The sequence below is a fragment of the Stegodyphus dumicola genome, chromosome 7, assembly GCF_044657685.1.
Source record: "Stegodyphus dumicola isolate Sdum_Otavi_A_Nest chromosome 7, ASM4465768v1".
NCBI lineage: Eukaryota > Metazoa > Arthropoda > Arachnida > Araneae > Eresidae > Stegodyphus > Stegodyphus dumicola.
This window is the reverse complement of record NC_140774.1, coordinates 195,598,293-195,624,158: the sequence shown is the minus strand read 5'-3', so window position 1 is coordinate 195,624,158 and position 25,866 is coordinate 195,598,293. Positions and strand designations below refer to the sequence as shown.

Genomic DNA, 25,866 nt, shown 5'->3' with positions numbered 1-25,866 from the left:
ACTTTCCTAACCCTCTTAATTTCAGCTTACAATTTGCTACCAGAATGTGTTTTTAGAATCGTGTTTAATGCAAATGAGTAAGGATGGTATTTAAGTTAAAGTTCCACTGACTTCGTTAAGGAGCCACATTTCCTGACTAGCACGCGTTTGCCTTTTGGCTACATCTCTCTAAGCTATTACTATGCTCGGGCGCATTATGGGCCATTGAAAGCTTTGCTAACTAATTCGATAGTTAGGGGCCAACTACTTATAATCTTGATAGCTTTGGCTATATCTTTTTAGCTAAGCATTAGTTAAGTTTTGGGTTCAAGCCCAAGTGGAGGCTTTGCTGTATGCTTCGAGAAGGAGCGACTATAAGTTCTTACTTTGAGAAATAAAGGGTAATTAACCCCGAGTTTTACGTTTCTGTTTCTGAACTAAAGCGATTATTCGCTTACTTGTTCACGAGGTTCTTACACACTTAGCTGTTAGATAAAAGGTTGGCCCCCACATCCTGCTTGCTAATATCTACAGCCACAGAACTTATAGTTAATTTTATGCAGCTAAAATTTAATTCTGCATCTTTACAACTTATATTTATCTGACTGCAGATAGCAGTTAGTGAAGTTTGCAAGTGTTTGATTTGTTTTTTAAAACATTTATAGGTTACATAAATATGCCTGCTAGATTTTTCAAATTACTCTAAATTTTAAAAACTATTTCTCTATTAATTGCAGGGAGAAGTATGCGAATGGATCACTGCAGCTCAAACCCATGTTCTTCAAGGATTCAACTCATATTAAATCAAAAATCACTTGTACATTAAAAATACCCTCACTTTTATAGATTTTTGGGTCATTGTATGATGTATGGAATTTTCAACACGGACACAGTACAAAACTATTCAGAATTCCATGAAACATTTAAAAAATTTCTAAAAAATAATATCAAAATTTAGAAGTGAAGCGAGGCAAATTCATTAAGCTTCTTTTTTACACATTTCACAAATGTTCAGTATTGCTAATACAACAGACATCTATGTCATAATCTGTTTTGTTCTATATGCATGATAGTATACTAAAAGCTTCAATGTTGATGATACAGTTACACCAAAGCTGCAAAGATCTTGTGAATTAGAGGAGAAGGCAAGGCAATTGACAAACTCTTCTAAGAAAGGGTCAAATAGGATTCAATGTAAAGACTGAAGTAGTCATTACACATTAACATGTCATTTCTTTTCCTGCATATAATATTCATCTAAATGGCAAAGTTTAATTGAGCTATCTCACAAATGAGATTCAGCTACAAAGATAGAGTGACATATCTCTATTTACCAATATATGCAGCTCCAATTTTATCTCGAATTAATTGTGACATCAGCCAACATTCCAATACACCCAAATAAATCTTTCTAATCCTATATAAATTCCCAGCATACCTGCAAAAAGGAGACACACACGCCCAGCACCAGAGCCATCGTGGCGCCACCACGCAGCAAAAGTTTGAAAACTTGCAGAGTTTTTACACGTCTTTGACAACAGGAAACAGAAGAAATTAGCAGTGCCCTTGCCAGGATTCAAACACCAGACCTTCAGAATATACATCGAGAGTGCTCCCAGTTACACCCCGAAGGCATGTAGAAAGGAAAGAAAAAATGCCTTTTATATTCCCTCAATTAAATGGCAACTGAAGATTGGTAGACTGAATTGCCAAATCCCATGGTGCCGAATTATCGCCCACCACCTTCACATATTTTTTTTTTTTTTTTTTTTAATGTCAGGAAACTGAAGAAATCCATAGTGTTCTCGCCAGGATTCTAATTCCAGATCTCTCCAATACGTGTCGAGCATACTTCCAGGTTCTCCATGAAGGCATGCGGAAAGGGGGAAGAAAATATTTTACAAAATTTAGGAAAGGATTTGGTGCCAGAATTTGGAAGTCACATAGCTTAATGTAGCAGTAAAATGTTTAGTGCCAACTCTGTGGACACATACCACATTTATGAGATGTGGGATATGAAGCATGGAAACTTAATATGTTTACCTCTGTCTCAATGTAATAAAAGTTGGCATCAATTGCCTAATATATTTATTATGACTTTTTATACTCTTTCATGGCCTTATAAAGCTACTTTAAAATAAGCAATGATTCTGGGAAATAGTTTTTTTAATATAGATGAAACATAAGTAATCAATACCTGAATTAAGAAATAAATGAATAAAAATTGTAAAAAATGCAAAAAGACTATGGCATACATTCTGATAGTTCTTCATACAGATGCAAACCAGCTGGCACTTCACGAGCTGTATGCAAAACGAATTCTTGAGTAGAGTACAAACCAGCACACAACTGAAAGAATTCAAGATTAATTTAACCTATAAAAGAAATCATTAATACAAAGCATTCATTTATTCAAATATTTCATAAGTACTAAACAGTTTTAGCAAGACTTGCCAAATAATTGATTATGCAAGAAAAATATTACAAATCAAATAAATCATTTTTCTATGAATGAGATACATCTACAGTAAAGAATTCTACTAAGCATTCTGTTTTATGTAGGTATAAAAGAACTACAATAGATTTTAGATGACATATGTATGCATATATAAAGTAAAAAAGTAAAACTATGTATAAACCTTGGTTATACTATCTCTCAAATCCATTAATAGCTTCCTTTTGTCAATAGCTAAATCCAAACTGCAAACTTCATTGGGCTTTGCTTCTAGAACACCATTAGAACATTTATAATTGTTTCCTAAGTGCACTTGAAGATTTATGGTATTCAGAGCAGTTTCATACTCTTCTCTGCAACATAAACAAAATCTCTGAATCAAAAATTTTATTGAAATGATTTTTAACATTAGCTTAGAAAACACTATTATATGACACATAAATTTAATTACATACATTCTTCCAGTTATTGCTTATACATACATTCTTCCAGTTATTGCTTACACATAATACACCTTTTAATACAATAAGACTGCTACAATGGGGCAAATATAATCAAAGTCTCAGAGTGCAGCAACAGCAAGCCTCCTCTTTTTACAAGTTAGAAAATGAACATTAAGTTTTTTAATAATATTATTTGTTCATTTAATTACTCTTTTCATCATCACACAAATTAAGATAGAAACAAACAATAAATGAGATTAATTAAATTAATAAAATAAACAAGATACGAGGGCCATCCAGGAAGTAGATTACGTTTCCGTCTGTGTCCGCTAGGGGCGGGGCTAGCGCGGCCATCTTTGGGTCAGAGCGTTGCGCAGCTCAGTCTGCATCTAGCCGTGCTAGTGAGAGGTTCGTGCTGTGCTCCGTTCAGATACTGTGACGGTTTGAAATGTCTGCGTTAATTGAAAATCCCGCGAGGTGCGCTCAGTAATAAGGTTTCTGACTGCAAAAAACTGTAAACCGATAGAAATCTATCGGCAGCTTCGTGAAGTGTATGGGGACAACATTATCACTGAAGGTGGAGTGCGTCAGTGGGTCATAAGATTTCAAAATGGCCGAACCAATGTTCACGACGAAGATCGAAGTGGGAGACCCAGCATAGTGACCGCCGAACTTCTCGAAAAAGTCGATGCTAAAGTTCGTGAAAATCGAAATTTCACAATAACGGAACTTTCTTTGAGTTTTCCACAAATTTCGCGAAGTTTGTTGCACGAAATCATCAGCGAAAAGCTTGGTTACCACAAGTTTTGTGCAAGATGGATTCCAAAAATCTTGACAAAGGACCACAAAAATCAGCGAATGGCTGCAGCGTTGAACTTTTTGGACGCTTACCATAAGGATGGTGACTCTTTACTCGATCGCATCGTTACTGGTGACGAAACATGGGTGAAACATGTGAACTGTGAAACGAAATTGCAATCAATGCGTTTTGATGATGACGCACAGCTGCAAGAAGAGGTAACGAAGTGGTTGAAGGCGCAGGCGGCCGAATTTTTCGACGAAGGAATTTCCAAGCTCGTACATCGCTACGATAAATGCCTTAATTTGTATGGTGACTATGTAGAAAAGTAGTATTTGAGTGTGGCTTTCATCTGTATATAATAAAATTTGTTTCCTATACTTTGTTTATTTTTTTATTCCAAAACGTAATCTACTTTCTGGATAGCCCTCGTAAATTAAAAAATAGACCAATTAAAGCTAATGATTTCTGAATATCCCTGTTATCACGATATGTTACGATTGCTACTGCTACACCCTGAAGATGACATACAACAAACATCAAATTTGCATGAAAGGTACATATTGCACAAAGAAAAATGGGACAGTTCTATATCCCCCATTCTACTGGACTGATTTTCAAAATTTAACTTGTGTTTCCCATGTCTCGAAAGCATGACTTAAAATATATATATTAGATTTATATATAGCATTGTTCTAACATAGGTATTTTGACACAAAATCAAACTTTTCCTGAACTAACATACCAATTTTTTTCCATATTTTGACTCTAAGACTCAAATTATGATAGAGTGCCAGGTTTTGTAAAAGTTGCACAAGTAGTTTTTAAAAAATTAGCTCCTCCATGTTAATTGAATTTGATATACATCATAATATCTCTTTTTTATTAAGCTTATTTCATTCTTCCTTTGCCATTTCAAAATTTACATTCATTCCAAATAAAATGCACCCATTTTTTACGATTTATTTTTAAAATTTATGTTTTAAATAATTTTTATAAAATTTTCAAAAATTTTTTTTTTTTGAATTATAACCTATAACAATTTTTCCATCATCTTAAAGTAGACGTATTTCTAAATATACCTGCGAAAAATATAGGTTTTTATTCAAAATTTCCTAAGATATATGTGAATTTACATATTGGCCCAATTTGAAATTTGGTATATTTGTTATAAGCGATAATAATGCCAAGTGTGGTTTACACATTTTGTTAAAATTATTTGAAAGTACAAACGATGACCTTTTTCTCCGCTTGTGTACAGTGAAAAAAAGGAAAGGAAAATAGGCTGCTATAAAATAAGAAGTTCGCCAAGTGAATTACTCTTGGTCCAAACTGAAAAAAATGTCCCAGGATAAATTTTTAAATTTCTCCATAAATTTCTCAACAAAAATTACAAAATTTAACATCTGGGCATTATTTGAGTTGTAGAATCGAAATGTGGGGGAAAGAAATGGTATGTTAGTTCAGGAAAAGTCTGATTTTATGCCAAAATACCTATGTTAGAACAATGATATATATAAATTTAATATATATCCTAAGTGGCACTTTCGAGACATGGAAAATGCAAGCTAAATTTCGACAATTGGCCCAGTAGAATGGAAGAAATAGGTTTTTTTTTTTTTTTTTTTTTTTTTTTTTTTTTTTGTGCAAGGTGTACATGCTGGCATATGGAAATGATCAGCATTCCAGTTCACATGGATAAAGCATGTATGAGCAAAATCATCTACACTGTGCATGAATGGAAGAATGCACAGCAGGTTTTTCATTTGAAAGTTGTGTTACGCCTCATGTAAGACGGAGAAAATTCTACAAACATATGTCAGAATTCAACCGGGCAGAATTGTAGTTTGTTTCACATCCTTGATGCTCATGTTGATCTGCATTCCATTGCTGTCAAGAAAATATGGAACTGATGGGTCTAGGAGGGACATGCTGAATGCCATGTAGCATCTCAATAGTTCCACGCCACTAATACCACAGTAATATGGACTGAAACTTTAATTCAATTCAAAATTGAAGAATTTAGCATGCCAAAAAGCAATGACATTTTGTTTATAACCACACAAAACTGAAATGATTATGGAAAAAAGTTCCCAAATTTAAAAGTCCATAAAATTATGAACACAGAAGTTATAGGGTCCTAACTTGTGAAATATGAACTTAAAGTCCTTCAGATCCCCTATCAGACTGTCAAGCAAGTTATCACTCTGTCTGAAAATGTATGGCAAGGCCTATGAAGGTTTTAAATAAACTTTTTTATTGAATTGAACTGAAGCACAACTTGCGAATACAATCAAAACTCCAGCACTTACGATTAAAGTAGAAGAATCATAAAGAAGTACAGCTTGCATAAATCATAAAGAATAAAGAAGTACAACTTGCGAATACAATCAAAACTCCAGCACTTACGATATTAAAACAGTATGAAATTAAATTTTACAAAAAAAAAAAAAAAAAAAAAAAAAAAAAAAAGACTGTAGCCTGAGACACTACACAAATTTGGCCTAATTAAGCTGGCACAAACTTTAATGACATGTTTCAATTTTGGATAGAAAATAGCTAAAGCCAGAATATTAACTGGCAAAGCTGGGTGAAAGAAAGTTAAGCTGCCAGATGCCAACCTAAAATATTAAAAAATTACTGCCTTAAATACTTTTAACTCATTCATATCCTGGTGAAGTAATAGTGCAGACCCAAATCATAAAAATTGGTTAATTAACATAAAATACTTTATAAAGTGAGACACAAATTAATGTATAAATATTTAGCTTTAACGTGAAATGAAATTTATGCATGAACACACTTAATACACACAAGCCATGTGATATTCTTGACAAAGACAAATGGAATGTGCAATATTACAAACCTCTGTCTCTCTAATTCAGCATTCTCTTCTTCAGCTAGTTTCATGAGTCTTTCTGGCATCATGTACTTTGGATTACCTCTAGCTGTTAATGGAAATGAAAATTTAACTTTACTCATTTTTTATATATATATTTGCAAACAGAAGCACATATAATAATAAACTACCAGCTGATACTTAGTTTAAATCAAATCAGTTTAAAATTTATCTTAGCAAGAATATAATTTCTTAAATAAAGAAAGAAAGAAGGAGAAATCGAATTTACCAGCATATGATTCAGAAACTTCTCATGCTACAGTAGTGATATGCAAAGTATAGATGGATAACATAATTATGAGTGTAATTAAAAGAATAATATTATGCAAATGATATCTTTGAAATACAGAATGCGGTAATATTAGCATATCTATTCATATTCACTCTTTAATCTCCCAAGTTTGAACCTAAAAACCTGAAAGTACAACAAATTTTACTGAAAAATTTAAAACACCAAGAAACCTAACTGCAGAACCCCCCCCCCTAAAAAATTAAAAAGAGAAATATATAGAATTTTTGATTATCTGTGCTAAATGCATAGATATTCAGACATCTGGAAACACAAGTAAACCAAAACTGGTCCCATGTAGCATAAATATGAAATCTTTGAAGACTAAATATAAGACATATAGTACACTGTTTAAAATTCAATTTAATTAATATACAAATATCTAATGAACACAACCTACCTTCTAAAGGCCTTAACAAGGATTTTCTTCGATAAAATAGCATATAGGCACTTTCTTTACCAGAATATTGTTTTTCAATATCTTTTACTAGAATAGAACTAACTCTAGAATCATTGAAATCAAACCAGTTTTGACTAAAAGCAGCAAAACTATTCTGAGACCTAAAAAAAAAAAATTAAATAATACCATACAATAAATTATAATGCTTAAGATTTTAAAAAATAATTCCTACATAATGATGCAAAAATCAAAAGCAGTTTTATTATAAGTTATTAATGTGGATAACTAAGATGTCAAATAACATAATCAAGTTCTAAAGATAAACTTTGAGAACAATAACATCAAAAATTTATGCATGAAAAAACTGAAAAATTTTCATATAAGACATTTGGAAGACATATTTCATATAAAACATATATAAATACACTTAAAACTTTTATTAAGACATATGTGATGCCACTTACTAAAAGTGTACACATTACTTTTTCCAGTTTTTTACCGATTATTGCTGCTACACATTTTTTACTATCTTTTACACATAGAAATAATCTTTTTACTGGGACATTTAAGTTAAATTTTTATATATCATTTAAGTTAACAGATTATTTTATCTAATTCCATAGTTCAAAGTAAGTTCAATTAGATTAATTTTTAACAAGATAATGCAACTGCATGCATGGCCTGGCATGTATTTAAATGGCAATGATGCAAGCAGTTTTTAAACAGAAAGTGATATCTAGAGTACTATGATCTCTGAGGGTTTTTGAAAACTGATAATGACTTGAATCACCAAATGATGATGATGAAGATCTGGATGATTAGTGATCTGGATGAAGACTGCAAATCAAATGACGTTGATGTGATTATTACTGGTTATCATGGATTAAATATGATATGGATAGAACTAATCCTCATATTATCGTGGAACAATAGGAAAACAACCAGTGCACAAGAAATGCGGCAAAATGCTTCTGTGTACATGAGTCAGTATTAATTAATGCAAACAGGAGGATAGTTTGTGCACTGAGCATTCACTACAATTTTCACATAATTAGGATCAAATGAAGTATATTCAATTTTACACGTATGTGGCTAAATATATTTACCTTTTAATACACATTTCCTCATAAATAAATAAATAATAATAAAAAAAAAACTTTGCAAATCCTGTAATTTACTGTATAATTTACATTATAGCTGCAATATTTAAAAAATTTTTTCAAGTGTTAATCAGAAAAAGCTAAATTATTTCTGCTTAGCAACACACTTATAATAATAAATCCAGGCATACATCATTCTTTTATGCAAAGTTGCAATAATTTTAAATTGCTCAGTTAATTTTAATACATACTGTATCTGCAATAAGTAAGTAGAAGAATAAATAAGTTGCAAAGAAAAGAAAAATAAATAAAATTTAACTTTTTCTTTTATAAATTGTTAGCACTTACCTTTTCTTATCAAAAAAATTTAATTTCAGGGTGTATTTTTTGTTCTCTTTTGGACTACTGGAAATGTTTTCACTATCACAAGCAGCTGAAGTTGAGCATCCAGGAACAGGCTCAGAATTAACAACTTCATTTTTTAAATAAACTATATTTGTGGCATTATTGAAGTAAAATACATCACTATGCTTTTGAAGGAACTGTTAGTAGTAAGAAAATAATAATTAAAAAAAATAGGTATAATAAGAGAGCAATAATATTCCATTAACCTTAAAATTATGCAATTTCAAAATTTAAAACAAAAGCAGTAAATAAATTATAAATGAAATAACACAAACCTTAGCAATAAGACCATATGTACTTTTATATTTCTTATTCCAAGACAGCCCAGTTACCTTGTTAATTTCCTAATAAAAGAAATTAAGAAGTACAAACAATTTTTATGCAGTAATATTTTTTAAGTAATACATAAAATATTTATACATATAACCATTTGACATAACTTACCTAGTAACAATAAAAATAAAGCCTCCCTCCCAAAACAAACTCTTAAAAGTGATTTATATTGGGTTGTTCGAAGAGTAATTTCACTTTTGACGAACAGAGGGTTTCACTATATTTTTTCCTCAGCCAACGTCTTAGTTAAGCCGTATAATCACGATATATTTTGACAGCTGATACAGCAAGGCTTGTTTCTGAAAACGTTTAATTGATTCTACGCAGCAGTTGGGGCCCTTTCACATATGGAAAGTGAAAAGCAGCATTTTTGGCATATTTTACTTTTTTTTTACTATCAAAAAGTTAAAAATGCTGTTCAAGCAAGAAAAAATTATCCAATGCACATGGAGAATATGTACTTAGAGAAGGCCAGTGCTAAAACTGGTTTACAAAATTTCAATCTGGCAGTTTTGATCTTGAAGATGCACCACGTTCTGGAAGGCCAGTTGAAGCTAAAGAAGAGCTTGACCATGAGAAACCCACATGTCAAGCTTTGAGACTAAACCTAGGCATTTCAAATGAGCATGAGCGGTCGAATTAGATAAATTTAATCTCCCAGCGATTTTATGAGTCATTACCTACCTTTGCATCAATTAATGCCTTTACTGTGTCTTCATCAGTTTCAACTGGCCTTGCAGAACGTGGTGTAAACTTCAAGATCAAAATTGTCAGATTGAAATTTTGCAAACCAATTTTAGCGCTGACATTCTGTCAGTACATTTTCTCCATACATGTTGGATAATCTTTTCTTGCTTGAACAGAATTTTAACCTTTTTGATAATAAAAAAGTAAAATATGCCAAAAATGCTGCTTTTCCCTTTCCATATTTGAAAGGACACCAATCAAAAACTAATGTGTAGAACGAATTGAACTTTTTCACAAATAAGCCTTGCTATATCAGTTGCCAAAATAAATAATGATTTTATAGCTTAAGTGTGAAATTGGATATGGAAAATTACAATTAAGCCCTCTGTTGGGAAAAAATGAAACTACTTTCTGAACAACCCATTTTTTTATAACAAAAGTAATTATTTCAGTCTATTTATTGCTCAATTCTATAAATTTGTATAAATATTTATATTTCATAGCAACATAAACTTGCAGCTGTTAATTACTATTCCACTATCTAGCATAGGTTTATATATATAATAATTACTCGTGAGATTTATTTCATATTCAAACAGCCTGATTATACTATAGAGTATGATAATAGATCTCTACTAAATTTTAGAACCAAAAATACAGGATGCTATATTAGGGGGTTTTATAATTAAACACAGTATTATGCATATTTTCTTATAAAATAAGCCACAGAAATAAAACTTAAAAAATCATAAAAAGACATGTTTACAAAATTTAACAGCTTTTATTGATTTATGTAAATATAGTTCTACATGAAACACTGCAGATCATAGACATACCTATTGCCATTCATAAATATGAAAAATGAAAATTTTCGTTCTTCACACTATTTCATCCTTCTCTAACATTTCATTCTTCACATATTTTATAGTAGTAAATGATAAAACAGGCTAGTATATTGGTATACATTTGATGCATTCATAACATGTCTAATTTTCCTATAATTTTTAGACTGTGTCATTCATTCTTTTACAAATTGTAGTAAATCTATAAAACATTTTCGAATACAGTTATTGAAATTAAGGGGGGGGGGAGAAAGTGTATAATTAGAACCATGCACGATGCAGTTCAAACTAAAAATTAGCTCTAGAACTAACTATAACTCTTTAAACTTAATTTAATGCAATACTTGAACCCAAACAGATCATGTTGCTTAAAAAAAAAAAAAAAAAAAAAAAAAAAAATTGACAATTAATTAAATGTAACTTTTGCTATGCTTTCATTCATTAACTCAATGAATTTTTTTAAAAAAAATTATTATATTTCTTCAGTTCTAAGATACACTTTCCTGCATTTTTTTAAAAGAGAGGGGGAATGATTCTCAGAACTGATGGAATCTTAAAAGAGCAGATTTTTCTGAATTTTGCAGTGCATCCAGGCAATCTGCTTTTTTTGTACATTTTCTTCATTTAAAAATATTACAGAAGAATCAGAATCTAAATGTGAAACAGAAATTTGGGATTAAGATGCAGTTATTAATGGATCAGAAAAATCAGATTCTGAAACTAATCCAGAAGGAAGTGATGAATAACATAACTGAAAAATAAGTTCTACTGTATGGTATTTTCTCCCTCCTTCCAGCATGCCATCTTGATGTAATGGTAGCACACTCAGAGGGCATTCAAGAAGTCCAGCCGAGGGTTTGGCTCATTTGTCATACCTCCTGTTTCAAAATAACTTTAATGATTCTACACCACCACTGTTAATAAACTAAATTTCATTATAATGAAAAATATAGCAGTACCTTGCGCATCAAACACAATCTGCTTCAAAATGAACTCACCTTGCAAAATCCTATTTCCCACAGATACCGGCTTTAACTTCGCATAACATAAGAGCTGGTGTAACCAGTGCGGCCAAACTGGGCACCAAAATGCTCAGAATTTGAGAAGATACTCAGCAGCAGAATTCAAGACATGAAAAGACTACACTGATTGGCAAAGCCTAGCATCAGCCCTGACAATAAGTTGTTATGGAAAACTTTACATAATTCCTGAGCCTGGCGCAAAATCACAAAACACAAAGAAAAGTTACGAAGAATATTAAAAACATTATCAGTAATGAAAACAGTAGAAATTTACTTGTTTATTATTAGTAAAAGATATTTATATATATCATGCTTAACTTCACAGTTTTTTAGTAAGGCTCAGAGTGATACATTCTTAGTCTTTCCTTAGAAATGGAAGACAATATCTATTTTTGATATTGCATACTTATTTGTCTTTGATTTTATTGGAGATCTTTGTTTCAGGAAGTTATCTGATGTGGCTAGGCTTTCTGCATTCTTCAGGATGATCTTAGAGTAGCAGATGGCATTATCAATGGAAAAAAAAAAAATATCTTTTCATTCACCTCAATTTTCCTGCAATGATGCTACTTGGCTGTGGCCTTCAATCTTTTTCAACTTTATCAGATGACACTCAATGATTTCTTGTATGCATGGATATTTCTCGTTTCCTCCTATCACCAAAAATGTTTTTTGAGCTTCCTTTGAGGATGACTAAGTGATAATATAATATTAAGAAATATGTTTACTTGCCTGGCTCTTCTGCCATAATCTTTTTAATCTTTTCTCAACATAAAAACACATTTTCTGATTTACATGTAGCCTAAAAGGAAACTAAATTTTACCCTTTATGTTCCAAATTACATTACTTTTGAAAACGAGTTTGTAACTTTTTTTTATTATATTTCTTTATGCATGCAAAACATCTCACATTGAACTTACAAAAATGTTATAAGTTTTTTTTTTTTTTTTTTTTTTTTTTTTTAAATTTAATATTGGGGCTTAAAAGTCCTGTTGGGACACAAATCGATTTTATTGATGGGATTTGTCCCATCGGGAAATAAAGGGTTAATTCTGAATTTAATGTGTTAATTATGTATGACGATATTTATATGTGATTTATAATATAAGATATAGCATTCTAAGACACATATTCATTATACAGGATTTAGGTTTGATTTATCTCACTGCCTGGCAGTGAACATCAGATGAAGTCCCCAAATTTTACCACACAAAATGCAAGATTGCATATATCACTGGCATTTACAGGTCATAGTACAATCTTGCCGAGCTCCATCCCAACTTTGAAGGTGTACGAGTCCAAATGTCTCACACTGCTTCTCCCCTACACCAAATCACCGCAGATGGCTATGTAATTTAAGTGTCCTATACCCCAAAGACACTATACACTTACAAACATCCCACATAAAAGCCTTTTCCAAGATTCGAACCCAGGCCAAATGATATAGCAACTAGCAAATCTAATCACTACACTGATCAGTGATGTTTATTTTGACAAGCATTCATTATGAAAACCACCACAATATTTGTGAAAATGCAATTTTTGTCTTTCATTTTTTATTTAACAGAAGTTATACGATTCTTTAAAATGAACAGCTTTTCAGAAGTAGTATTACTATTTGGCTATATGTATCCCCCGATATCAGTATCAAATTTTGAGAAACTAAAAGGTGAACTGTATGAGCCCTTGAATTTATATATAAAAGTAATGAACCATCATTTGAAGTCAGTTGGTAAACTGATAAGTGTTTATAAATAGAATTTAACTTTTTCGCTACAAGGCCCATGTTTTCCACAGAAAGATATACGAGACGATATTATCTTTCATGCATCTATCTTTATACAGAAAATTGTTTGAGGCATGTTGTCCTATAACAAAACAGATTAGAATTTAATGCTTTATTTCCAAACAACAATAATTGCACAAGCATAATAAGAAGTGAAACATAATGAGATTGGTTGAATGTTGTGTGTGTTTTATTCTCATTTCTCGATTCATTTTGTGTACTATATAATACAAATCTCCATTATTGCTTGAAATCTAACTACAACATTTAAAATGAGTTACCATAGAAAGAAAAAGGCATCATTCAAATATTTTGTCTTCAAAATTTTCTTTACATAGAATGGAAAAAAGTAATATTTAACTACAGCCATACAACTTACAAAATGCAAAATTTAAATTCTTTGAAAAAGAAAAGTCATAAATAATATTTCATACAAAGACAATAGAATTTAATTCTCACCCCACACAGAAATTCAACAGGAAGACAACGATCTTCATTTTCTAATAATATTTCCTTAATTAACGTTATTGGATCTTCATATGCATCAACACTTTCTTTGCTTGATGCATTTGAAATATTGTTGAGCTCTTCATCCTAGCAAAAGTAATTGATTAAATGAATAAAAACAGGTTAAAAAAAGTTAAACATAAAACATAAAAGCAATATAATGAGAAAAAGAGTTAATTAACATAAATTATACCTTTAAATGAAAATTATATTGTTCTTAAAACTAAATTTATGATACATAATAGAATTTTTTTAGCATATCTCATTTTATACTAAAAAAATAATGCAGAGAAAATGTTAAGTAATTTTATATCTATTCATTATGCACCAACACTGAAAAGGAACTAAACGTTATATTATAAAGGATCTAATAAAACTACCTAATGCATACTAACTCAGAAGTCAAACAACAAAAATCAGCGTTATATTTACAAAATTTTCACAGGACTAGTTTCGATGGTTTTACCAAACCACCATCTTCAGCTGCAAAACCGCAAATGACAAATGACAATCTTCAGCTGCAAAACCGCAACATTTATGTCATTTTATGTTGCGGTTTTGCAGCTGAAGATTGTCATTTGTCATTTGCGGTTTTGCAGCTGAAGATGGTGGTTCGGTAAAACCATCGAAACTAGTCCTGTGAAAATTTTGTAAATATAACGCTGATTTTTGTTGTTTGACTTCTGAATTAGTATTTATTCGGCGTGTTATTGTGTCTTAATTACCTAATGCATTTTTAATTTAATAGGATGCCAGTTTTAACTACGTGCTAAAGTGTCAAATATGGTAACCAACATTATGAGCAGCTATAAACCAGTAATTTCCAAGATTTTAAACTTCTTTTAGTGGAAATGCTAACTCCTCTCTTTTTTTCAGGGAGGGGGGGGGATCAGCATGGATTACACTATTTGGCAAATGCCAAATGATAAATAATATGTAATTAAATTCTTCCAACCCAAACATGTCACTGATACTAAAAGATTATTGAAGTATCAAAACAGGGCTGTAGGAGGAATAGGAAAAAAAAAAGAGAGAGAGAGAGAGAAAGAAATGTGGCATATGAAGAAAATTTTACAGAGTAGAAATAGGTTTGAAAGTTCATGCACTCCTCTTCAGACAGCTTTTCTGCTTATTTACTTCTGCTAAGTCCATCTACAGAATTTTGTATATTGCCACTGGAAATGTATCATTGAACAGCTGTTGATTGGAATAATTTGTATGGTGTACGGTATGTTCTAATTAGTTACTTTCTCAGCTTTTATTGGCCACAGCAAATCTAGCAAAGTCACTGAAATGTACTCTCTGCATTTGCAAAAAATAAAATGTTGACCACATTCTACTACTATAGTATGTGTTCGGTGCATTTTGCTATGAATTAAAAGACTGCTTCATAGTAAAAACTGTTATTGCAGCAATACAGGAAAATATGACATTAAGAAGTGCATAAAATGGATGAATTAACAAATGTCAGATGAATACACTTGAGAATTAATCATGAATACAACTTCATAAATACCGATATTGGGTGAAGTACATAAACTGTACAAAGACTGCAGGGCAAAGCAAAATGGTGACATAAACATCAGCAAAGCATTGCCCATCATGACCTAGATTTCTAATTTGCATTAAGATATTGGGATATAAATGCTTTAGCCACTTCCAGATATCAGGAAAATATCTAAAACTGTCTTCCCTTGAAACAACAGTGGGTGTCAGATGTGTCTTTAATGTGTAATTAACACCTTAGGAGATTAGAGAAAATGCCTCCACTTGAATCATTTTAGATGTTGTTTTTCCCCCCAAGACTAAGAACAGCTAGTTTCTTTCTACAGGTATTGTACACTGACTACCAATAAGTATTTGGACACCTATGCAAATGACGATATCTGTGGTCCTAAGGTACATCACGGACTCCACCGATATATATCGTGTAGGAAACAGCATCGGCTTTAGTCGCATGCAAGATATGCCTCGCAGTTCGGAGCTCTCTGATTTCGATAAAGGTATAATTATCGGGTATCACAAATGTGGCGGATCCTTAAGGGATATATCTAGCAATCTGAAGTACCCAAAATCGACAGTGGTCTATGTCATTAAGAAGTGGAAGGTGAGCGGTGATTGTCGGAATGTGCCCCGAGTCAGCAGACCAACGAAACTGGGAGATAGAGACCGACGAGTGCTGTCCAGAGAAATTCGGAAGAACCGCACCCAACCGATGGCCCTTATCCGCGAGGAGTATCAACAGGCATCCGGGAGTATTGTTTCAATGAATACCATCCTTAAGGAAGCACATCTGCTTGGTTTTCATGGTCGTGCTGCTGCCCATAAGCGTTTGATCACAAAGTCCAACCGCGCTGCTTGGTTAATGTGGTGCAAAGCACATCGAAATTGGACCGTAGATCAGTGGAAACGGGTTCTTTGGAGTGACGAATCAAGGTTCACCCTTTACCGTTTGGATGGCAGGGTCTGGTTCTGGCGTCTACCTGGAGAACATCTCCTGCCAGAATGCATTGTGCCAACAGTCAAGTTCGGCGGAGGTGGAATTATGGTCTGGGGGTGTTTCTCCTGGTATGGGCTGGGATCCTTGGTCCCCATTCATGGTAAGCTCAACTCCGATGCCTACTGCACTATTTTGGATGACAATGTGCTTCCTATGTTTTGGCAGTTTTACGGGTTGAACCTCTGTTACTTTCAGGATGACAATGCCAGTTATCATGTTTCGACCTTAACCAAGGCTTGGTATGGTGCCAATGGAGTTCATCGACCAGCCTGCCCAGAACCTCTGAGACGAGTTGCATCGCCGAATTCAGGGATGCACTACCCGTGCAAAATCAGTGAATGAACTTCTATGTCTTCTCCATGACGAGTGGAAGAAAATACCACTAGTTGTCATACAAAGACTTGTGGAAAGTATGCCCCGGAGGGTCCACGCTGTAATTACCTCTTGTGGAAGCTCTACCAGCTATTGATTTTGTATATAGTTAGTTTTTGTTTTCTATCACAAGTGTCCAAATACTTATTGGTAGTCAGTGTATATGTTCCAGTTATTCTTATTTTGTGAGTATCTAGTAAAAACCAAGCAAATGAAGTACAAATTAATTAAAATAATTACTCTACTTCAGTCTTACGGTACTGAAGAGTGCCATTATTATTAACCAAGCTGTTTATTCTACCAAATCTTGACAAATTCTTCATGGTTATAACTGCTCAGGAACAACAAAACAATAAAGCAAAAGATACTCAGGATCCCCCAATACACTCTTTAAAAGAATTCTAAAACACAAATAATATTATAAACTATGTGCCCGAAACAAATTTTCAACACCCTGAAGGAACTCAAAAGTAGAAATCAGTGATGCAGCAAGAACTGAAAAGATTGGAAATGCAATATCAGAACATTATAAAATGAACAATAAATGTAATGATAGCAATGTTAATATTAAGCAAAAAATACCAACTATCCATTATGCTTAAACACAGATTACTACCAAAGATAAAAAATTTTGCATTATGAAAGATCCAATTTCTCTTTCCATTATGCTTAGATATAGATCAACAACAGAACAGAACAGAAAAATATGAGTCAACAATATATAGCTAATTCTGATAATTAAAAATGACTAATTTTCTCACTCATTTATAAAACTCATTTTATAATTGTATAAAATAATTGACAGCTTTTACTAAAGATGTTACAGATTCAGATGAGATTAATTTAATGGTTTGAAGTGCTATAACTTATTGAACTACGCCCACCAGCGGCCGAGCGGTAAAGTCGCTGAACACTGGTAGTTCGGTCCGAGGTTCGAATCCCGCGAACGGGCTGGCTGCATGGGCGTTTTCGTGGTTTTCCCCATGTGTAACGTGTATACGAGCCAGTTTCCCTTAGAAAGTCCTCCACGAAAGGCATCCCTCCCCTTAGGCAGATAGCCCTAGTGTGCTTTGCCGTATTCTCAATACACACACATACACATTATTGAACTACATTATTAAATTAGACACAATATAATATTATTTAACAAATCAGATACACATTTCTTGGAAAATCATAAACACAAAAAAGTTAATAATTACTGGAGGCATCCACTTTCCCAAACAATCAACATCCCTAATATAAGCATGATAATGGCCCCCGTAGCTACAACCACTGCAAAGAAAGGAAAACATTTATTTAAAACACTGCATTGAATAGAATATTTTTATAGAAATACAAGCTATCCTCCTGTCAGTCATGAAACTGTCACCAAACAGCACAATATAGCATTAATCGTGGATATGTGTGACATAATAACACAGTCCTAACATCAGTGTTTTTGTCTGATATAACCTGAATTGATTCTTCATAAACCAACTTTTGTTTTTATGAACACTGATATAAATTAACTGTTACTGCTGTATTTTGTGTTGCATTTGAAAGAAAAAAAGTTAAAATTTGGGATCTGCCTGCTATAAAACATCAAATAGTGAGTGAGTGAGTGAGTGATTATGGCGCAAAAACCAGAGATGATTATGACGCGCCAAACAAAAGATGAGATGATTACAATTGATGACATGAAAATTCAATAAATAAAAACAAGTAGATAAATGTACCAAATCCAGAGGATGAAGTCATATAAAAACAAGTTAAAAGCACATATTAACATTCAAGACACAGTCTTCAAAACAAATTACATTTGGTAATAAAAGCCAATCTCTTTTAAATAATAAAATAAATTAGAATTGACCTCTCTTCCGATTAAACGGTCGAGAGGTAAGTCACAGCTATTAAAATATTTCTGGCGAAGACTATTAAAACATTGACACTCAATTAAAATATGACGAACAGATAAACAAACATTACAATTAAAACAAACAGGCTCATTTTCAGCCCTAAGAAGATAGCTATGTGTGACTCTGGTATGACCAATTCTGAGTCGAGTCAAAAGAACGTCCTCTTTACGATTTCCAGCAAAATCCCAATGCTCAATTCTAGGTTTGATGTTTCTCAACTTGTTGTGATGCTGAACATCCCAAATTTGCTGCCATTTTTTTCGTATCTTTCCCTTGATGACACAGCAGATGTCTCTAAAAGGGATAAGGCGACTGGACAGTTCGACAGCAGATTTTGCCGCGATGTCTGCAAGCTCGTTTCCCTTTATTCCCGTATGCCCGGGAACCCAGCAGTACAGGATTTCATATCCTCGTATCATTAAATTTCTATGAATTTTGAGAACATCCACTACCACAGGATTCTGAGCGTTGGGAAAAGCTTCCAAGGATTTAAGAGCACTATACGAGTCTGTGTAAACTATGAACTTTTTGTGGCAGAGCTTTGGGATGTACAAAAGAGCATAATATATTGCAGTTAGTTCAGATGTTAGGACAGAGAAAGCATGGTGCAGGCATCTGCCCTCTATGTAATTTTCAAATACAAAAGCCATCCCGACATGATCATTTGACTTTGATCCATCTGTGTATATTGGATAATAACTGCTATATTTGTGCCTGTGCTCAGCGAAAAGTTGTCTGTAAACGATCTCGTTAGTGCTCGCCTTTACGTGATGTTTAAAAACATCAAGAAGCTGGATCCGTGAATTTTCCCAAGGTGGAATTTCAAAATTCTGTACTGCTTGGGGGTGCATATCAGAGAGGGAGAGTTCCTCAATGACAGGGCGAACTCTTAAAGGGAAAGTAGGAACACAGGATGGACGTGTTTCAAATAATGTGTTACACTCATTATCAAGTAAGCACAGCTTATTGGGATGTTCAGGTTGAGATAGAGTATTAAAATATTGCAAAAGGGACAATTGCTCACGCCTCAGATGAAGTGATGGTTCGTTAGAGTCAACATATAGGCTCTGCACAGGAGAAGTCCTGAAAGCTCCTGAACAAATCCGCAGACCTTGATGGTGAACAGGATCCAGTTTTAACAAAACAGATGAGCGAGCGGATCCATAAACAACTGAGCCATAGTCCAGTTTAAAGCGGATAAGCGCTCTGTAAATGCGAAGCATGGAGCAACGCTCTGCACCCCAGGAGGTGTTTGCCAACACTTTTAAAATATTTAGTGTTTTTAGACACTTCTTTCTCAGGTTTAAAACATGAGAAAGGAAAGTCAATTTTCGGTCGAACGTCACTCCTAAAAATTTTACTTCGGGCGTAACTGGAATAATTGTACCATTCAAATATAACTCAGGTTCAGGATGGAGACCACGCTTCCTACAAAAGTGAACACACACAGTTTTCTGTTTCGAAAATGTAAATCCCTGTTTGTCTGACCATTCTTGGATCTTATTCAGAGCCATCTGCAGTTGCCGCTCTACATATCTCATGTCTGCTCCTCGACAGCTAATCTGCAGATCATCAACATATAGAGATCCCAAGATAGTGGGAGGAAGTTCTTTTAATACAGAGTTTATTTTTAAACTAAACAGGGTTACACTAAGCACACAGCCTTGAGGCACACCCTCTTCCTGTTGAAAAACATCCGAAAAAACAAAGCCAATCCTTACTTGAAAAGTTCTAGCGTTCAAGAAATTCTGTATGAAAATTGGTAGGTTGCCGCGCAAGCCACTCTCGTGAAGATCCCGGAGTATACCGTATCTCCATGCCTTATCATAAGCTTTCTCAATGTCGAAGAATATTGAGACAAGGTGACTTCTTCTGACAAAGGCTTTTTGAATAGATGTCTCTAATAGAAGCATATTGTCTACGGTCGTTCTCCCCTTTCGAAAACCGCTCTGATAAGGCGATATAATATTATTCTTTTCCAAGAAGTAGACTAGGCGGCTGTTTACCATCTTTTCAAACAGTTTGCAAACACAACTGGTAAGGGCAATTGGCCGATAGTTCGAGGGATTCCTCGGGTCTTTCCCTGGCTTCGCAATAGGAATGACAATAGCTCTCCTCCATGCACTGGGAAATGTACGCTCCTTCCACACTCTATTGTAAAGTGTGAGAAGGGCACTCAGTGACTTATAGGACAGATGCTTTAGCATTTCATAATACACGCCATCCAGACCCGGACAAGACCTATGTGTCTGCAACAAAGCTCTCTTTAGTTCAACCATAGTAAAGTCTCTATTGTACGGCTCAAAGTTGGAAGAGTTGAAAGCGATGGGATTTTTTTCAGAGCGTTGCTTGATAGAAAGAAATGCAGGTGAGTAATTTCGGCTGGAAGAAACGGCAGCAAATGTCTCACCAATTGTATTTGCAATTTCTTCTATGGAGCTAATCACTCGGCCATCTTTTTCCAGAAAGGAAAGTGAGTGGTCTTTATACATTCCGCATGCTTTTCGAACTCTTTCCCAAACCCGCTTACTAGGCGTAGAGGATGTTATTGAGGACACATATGAAATCCAGGAATCCCTCTGGCTCTGCCTTCTTACTTTCCGTGCATTTGCTCTGGCTCTTTTAAAAGCTATGAGGTTTCGCAGAGTAGGATATCTACGAAAAATACCCCATGCTTTTTTCTGTTTTTTCAGTGCTTCATGACAGTCGCGATTCCACCACGGTTTCGAATATTTTAGTAGTTTTCCTGATGTTCTAGGAATGGAGAGCATAGCTGCCTGAATAATAGTATTAGTAACAGCTTCAACAGCGTCATCGATATGCACACCTTCTACCATTTGATGTGTGAGCTCTGCAATGGAAGAGAAGAGTTCCCAGTCTGCCCTGTCCAGGATAAAACGAGGGAGTCTCGTCATGGGATTTGCTTCTCTTCGTGCAAGAGACACAAAAATAGGATAATGATCGCTGTTGTACAGGTCATTTCCGACACTAAAAGTGCAAAATGGCAACAGAGATGGTGAACAGATGGCAAGGTCGAGAGCATGGAATGTCTTTGTAGGCTCATGGAAGTAAGTATCCTGCCCATTATTCAGGAGACAAAGGCTATGATCTTCGATCATCTGCTCAATTTGTCTCCCTCGGCAATTTGTATCTTTACTACCCCAGAGCGGACTATGGCCGTTAAAATCTCCTATTATGATGAAAGGCTCAGGCAGCTGCTCTAAAAGACCATTTAAATCTTGCTGATCAATATGCTCATTTGGAGGCAAATACAGAGAAACGACTGTAACAACAATATCAAAATTTGTTTGAGTAGCGACAACTTGGAGGGATGTCATCAAAGAAAGCACATTTGAGGGATAATCCAGTGAGGTGAGGAGACCTACACCTCCACTGGCACGTTCACCTGCAATGTTATCTTTCCTGACGAAAGAAAACCTCCGAAGTTTTGCCTGTTGTTCTGGTTTTAGATTTGTTTCCTGTATTGCGAAGCATACAGGATGATAAGCATTGATTATGGCTTTGATGTCGAGCAAATTTCGGTGGAAACCGCGACAGTTCCATGAGACGAGGGTGGCCATTATGATTGATGTTTGTTGTTCCTGTGTTCCTTTTTAGTTTTGCGCGGAAGCAGATGATCGGGAACTTCTAGACCGTCTTCCACTTCCATACTGTCTGAATCTGCAGATTCAGAAATAATTTTATTTGCAGAACTATTGCTGGGACTTCTATTTTTGGTTTCTATTATTGGAGGCACAGTTTTGGGTTTGCTCGGGATTGCTATTTCTTTATTTTGTATGGTATGTGTTGGATTTTCTTTGTTCTTGCTTGCAGGCTGCTGGTTTTTATTTGGTGGAGTCTGTGTACTTATGGAAGTTTGGGTGGCTATTGTGCGGGTTGATTTCACGGCATTGGCATATGATTTGTTCGATATAGGCTGTGTGCTTTGAACTTGTCTTCTGGCTTCGGAATACGAAATGTTCCTGGTAACTTTTATGGTCTGCACATCCTTTTCTAATTTCCATTTCGGACAGGAACGAGAAAATGCTGGATGGTTGCCCTTGCAATTTATACACAGTGCTGCAGCGGTGCAATTTTCGCTATCGTGGCCAACCGACGAGCATCGAGCGCACGTCAGGGTCCCACGACAGGACATCTTGGAATGGCCAAAACGCTGGCACTGGAAACATCGCATAGGGTTTGGAATGTATGGACGTAGAGGACAATTGAGGTATCCAGCCTTAATATTCTTAGGCAGATCAGGCGATTTGAAGGTCAGGATCACGTGTTTGGTGTCAATCAACTGACCTTCCTTACGCATCTTGATCCGCCTAGCGCCACAGACATTTTGGTCAGCTAACTCGGAAACGAACTCTTCTTCTGAAACAGAGAGAAGGTCGATTTCCGAGATAACACCTCTACAAAAATTCAGAGTTTTATGCGCTGACACAGTTATAGCTACATTTCCAAGTTTGGTTTGTGACAAAAGGGAAGCAGATTGTGTTGGCGAAACAGTATCTATAAGCAGGTCTCCAGAACGGAGACGCTTAATATTCTTTGGCTGACCTATGCATGAGTTAATGTATTTGCTTACTAGAAAAGGAGACATCTTTTGCAGTTCACCAGAAGGACAAGAGACAACTAGGAAGCGCGGATTTTCAGTAGTTTCCTTTGCATTTACATCAGTACGGGTTTTCTTACTAATAGGTTTCTCAATTATTTCTATATCTTGTTTAATTTCGTTTGGGTCAGGTTTTTTTAGTATGAAAATTGAAGCCATGTTTAAAAGAGAAAAAATTCGGGTCCGACGGCCCCGCCCACCACCGAGCCCTACAAGGGAACACAGATTCCTGTGTTAGGGCTAGCCGGACCTATACGCAAACTGAAGCCCCACAGTCGGCTTTCCCGAAAGCAGGTACTCCCGAGAGCTTGACCCCAAGCCACTGACACAAGGACTAGTGACCAGCCGATTGACACCCGTGAGGACGACTAAGGTGCCTCCCGTTTAGCTGAAGCAGAGGCCAAAGTAGTGTGTTGGGGACAGTACCTCGCCCCTCAACTACCAGGACCCTCCTTTCCAGCGACACGGGTCTCCACGCACGGCAAACACGTGGGCAGTTTTCTCGCCACTCGAAAACTAGAAACAAGGTCTGTTCCAGCCTCTCGTGACGAGCCCCAAACTCCGTAGAGAGAAACCACAAGGGAGAAGGGAAGGGAAAAAGTTCCAGCCAAGAGGAGAGGAGACGGAAAAGAGGATAGATCACTGGGGCTCCAGGATCGTGACACCCGTCTCACCAAGAAGATGATCCCCTGAAGGGCTAGGGTACCTCGGGATTGCCACACCCGTACTCACAAAAGTGAGCCCCTGAGGGCTAAAACATCAAATAATTTGGGATGTTATAATAAATGGTCAGCTGTATATGGCTGACAAAAAACACTAACTGGAACAATTACCTGTGGGAAGTTTGTACACATAGTATTTAAACAGAGCTTCTGGTAAAATCAGAGGAAAAACAAAATAATTTAAACTGATGAAAGCTTTATTCCATACTGGGTTGAATACTGATTGTTTATTAAATAAAGCAGCATCAATTTCTTCTGAATTCCACAGGAATAATTGGTGCACTTTTGGCAGAATCTCTGCCAACTTTCATAATCAATGAAATAAGACCTAGGTACCCAATACTATTATAGCTAAATAAAAGATAAAAATAATGAAAAACAGACCATTGTGATTAGATTTAATTACTTCTTCAATTTAGCTTCTGGTTAAAACCCAGGCTTAGTATTATTACCCAAGAAATTTATTCAAGTAAAATTTCAATATTTACAAATTTATACATGCATATATTATTGTAATAATATACATATTATATTTCTACAAAATGAAAACAAATATAATATTAGTATAAAATGATAAATAACGATATAAATTCATAATGCTATATTACCTATGGATTACAACTGAAAAAAGTTCATATGTGGAATCTTCTGTGCTCATCTCCTAAAGGGGGAAAAATCACTTATTCTTTAAAATAATAATTAATTTTCTCAAAATTAAACATTATTATAATAAATGTTCTATAAGAGTGGTGTCAAACTCTCGGCCTGTAGGAAGCATGCAGATTTTGAAGCAATTTTATGCAGCTGATGAACACATCTTGCATAAGTCAATTAGCATTATACAGATATTAATCCTTATGAAAAAATCCAAAGAAAGGTTTAAGACTTTAATGATTTTATGACAAATTCTACATTATTTTCATTGGCATTAAAATTGAACACGAGTAAGGCCCTAAAAAATCTACAAATGGAGCTAATTAATTTACACTGTGATTTAAATCATATTAAAAGATTTAAGAGATGTAAATTTTATTAATCCTTTTTCTTACTTTTCAAAAGATAAATATCCTCAGCTATGAGTTTTTGCAATAAGAAGAATTGCTTTGCTTGCGAATACATATATATGTATATCAATAGTTTTTTCTGCAGTTAAACCAACCACGGTTTTATTTAGTACTTATTTAAATATATTAGAAGGATTTGAAATAAATGTCAAGCCAAAAAAATTAATATTTATCTATTAGTACACTTAAATTACAAAGTGCAATTAATTGAGCTTTCTTGCAAATACAAAAAACATACGGATTTCAGACAGAAAATAAATGTAAATTGGAATTGTTTCCTTTGATATAAAAATGTTTTTGTATGTATTCAGATTGATAACATCATTGCTTTTCATTATATAAAAGCATATACTAAAGAATTTAGGAAAAAAATTAAATATGTAATTTTATCACATGAAAAGGAATTCTGGGCTAAAAGTCAAGCTAAATTCCAAATAGTTAATAAAAAATCATAAAAATTTTCCACATTAAATTTAAGCAAGTTTTCCATCAGTCTTTTAAATGTATATTTTAAAGAATCTCTTTATCATCTAAAAAATTAAGTAAAACCTTGAAAAATCAGCAAAATTTCAATAATGTAAAACTATTATATATTAGAACAAAATATTTTCATTCTTGTCAAATGACATATAAAATATAAGATAATAAAAAGAAAAATGACCAACCTTATTACAGTAAGGAGCCATGTTAATTTCGAATGGAAAAATAAATTTACCAGTTTCCTGCAATATATAAGAAGAAT

At 34.2% G+C, this 25,866-nt stretch overlaps 2 protein-coding genes across 4 annotated transcripts in view; one reads left to right on the top strand and one right to left on the bottom strand.

Annotated features, from left to right (window-relative positions):
• The window catches only part of LOC118185367 (uncharacterized), a 295,900-nt gene extending 295,030 nt beyond the window's left edge, over nucleotides 1–870 (top strand). Inside the window, exon 4 of one of the 3 annotated variants that reach the window (XR_015042300.1) lies at nucleotides 717–866. Coding sequence is in view for 1 of the 3 variants with exons in the window: in XM_085821192.1 (XP_085677318.1) it covers nucleotides 717–805 (89 nt within the window). In the remaining 2 variants the exon portion in view is untranslated. Of the gene's footprint in view, nucleotides 1–716 lie in introns of all 3 variants that reach the window. The other 2 variants (XM_085821192.1, XM_085821194.1) reach the window with 2 other exon arrangements.
• LOC118185366 (ubiquitin carboxyl-terminal hydrolase 40-like) overlaps nucleotides 1–25,866 on the bottom strand; it is a 114,412-nt gene that overhangs the window by 63,361 nt on the left and 25,185 nt on the right. Inside the window, exons 8-17 of the mRNA XM_035355206.2 lie at nucleotides 25,790–25,846; nucleotides 24,669–24,721; nucleotides 18,022–18,094; nucleotides 13,900–14,034; nucleotides 9,045–9,113; nucleotides 8,713–8,906; nucleotides 7,265–7,425; nucleotides 6,543–6,624; nucleotides 2,619–2,787; nucleotides 2,235–2,328 (exon numbers count right to left, since the gene is read on the bottom strand). Coding sequence (XP_035211097.1) covers nucleotides 2,235–2,328; nucleotides 2,619–2,787; nucleotides 6,543–6,624; nucleotides 7,265–7,425; nucleotides 8,713–8,906; nucleotides 9,045–9,113; nucleotides 13,900–14,034; nucleotides 18,022–18,094; nucleotides 24,669–24,721; nucleotides 25,790–25,846 — 1,087 coding nt within the window. The remainder of the gene's footprint in view (nucleotides 1–2,234; nucleotides 2,329–2,618; nucleotides 2,788–6,542; nucleotides 6,625–7,264; nucleotides 7,426–8,712; nucleotides 8,907–9,044; nucleotides 9,114–13,899; nucleotides 14,035–18,021; nucleotides 18,095–24,668; nucleotides 24,722–25,789; nucleotides 25,847–25,866) is intronic.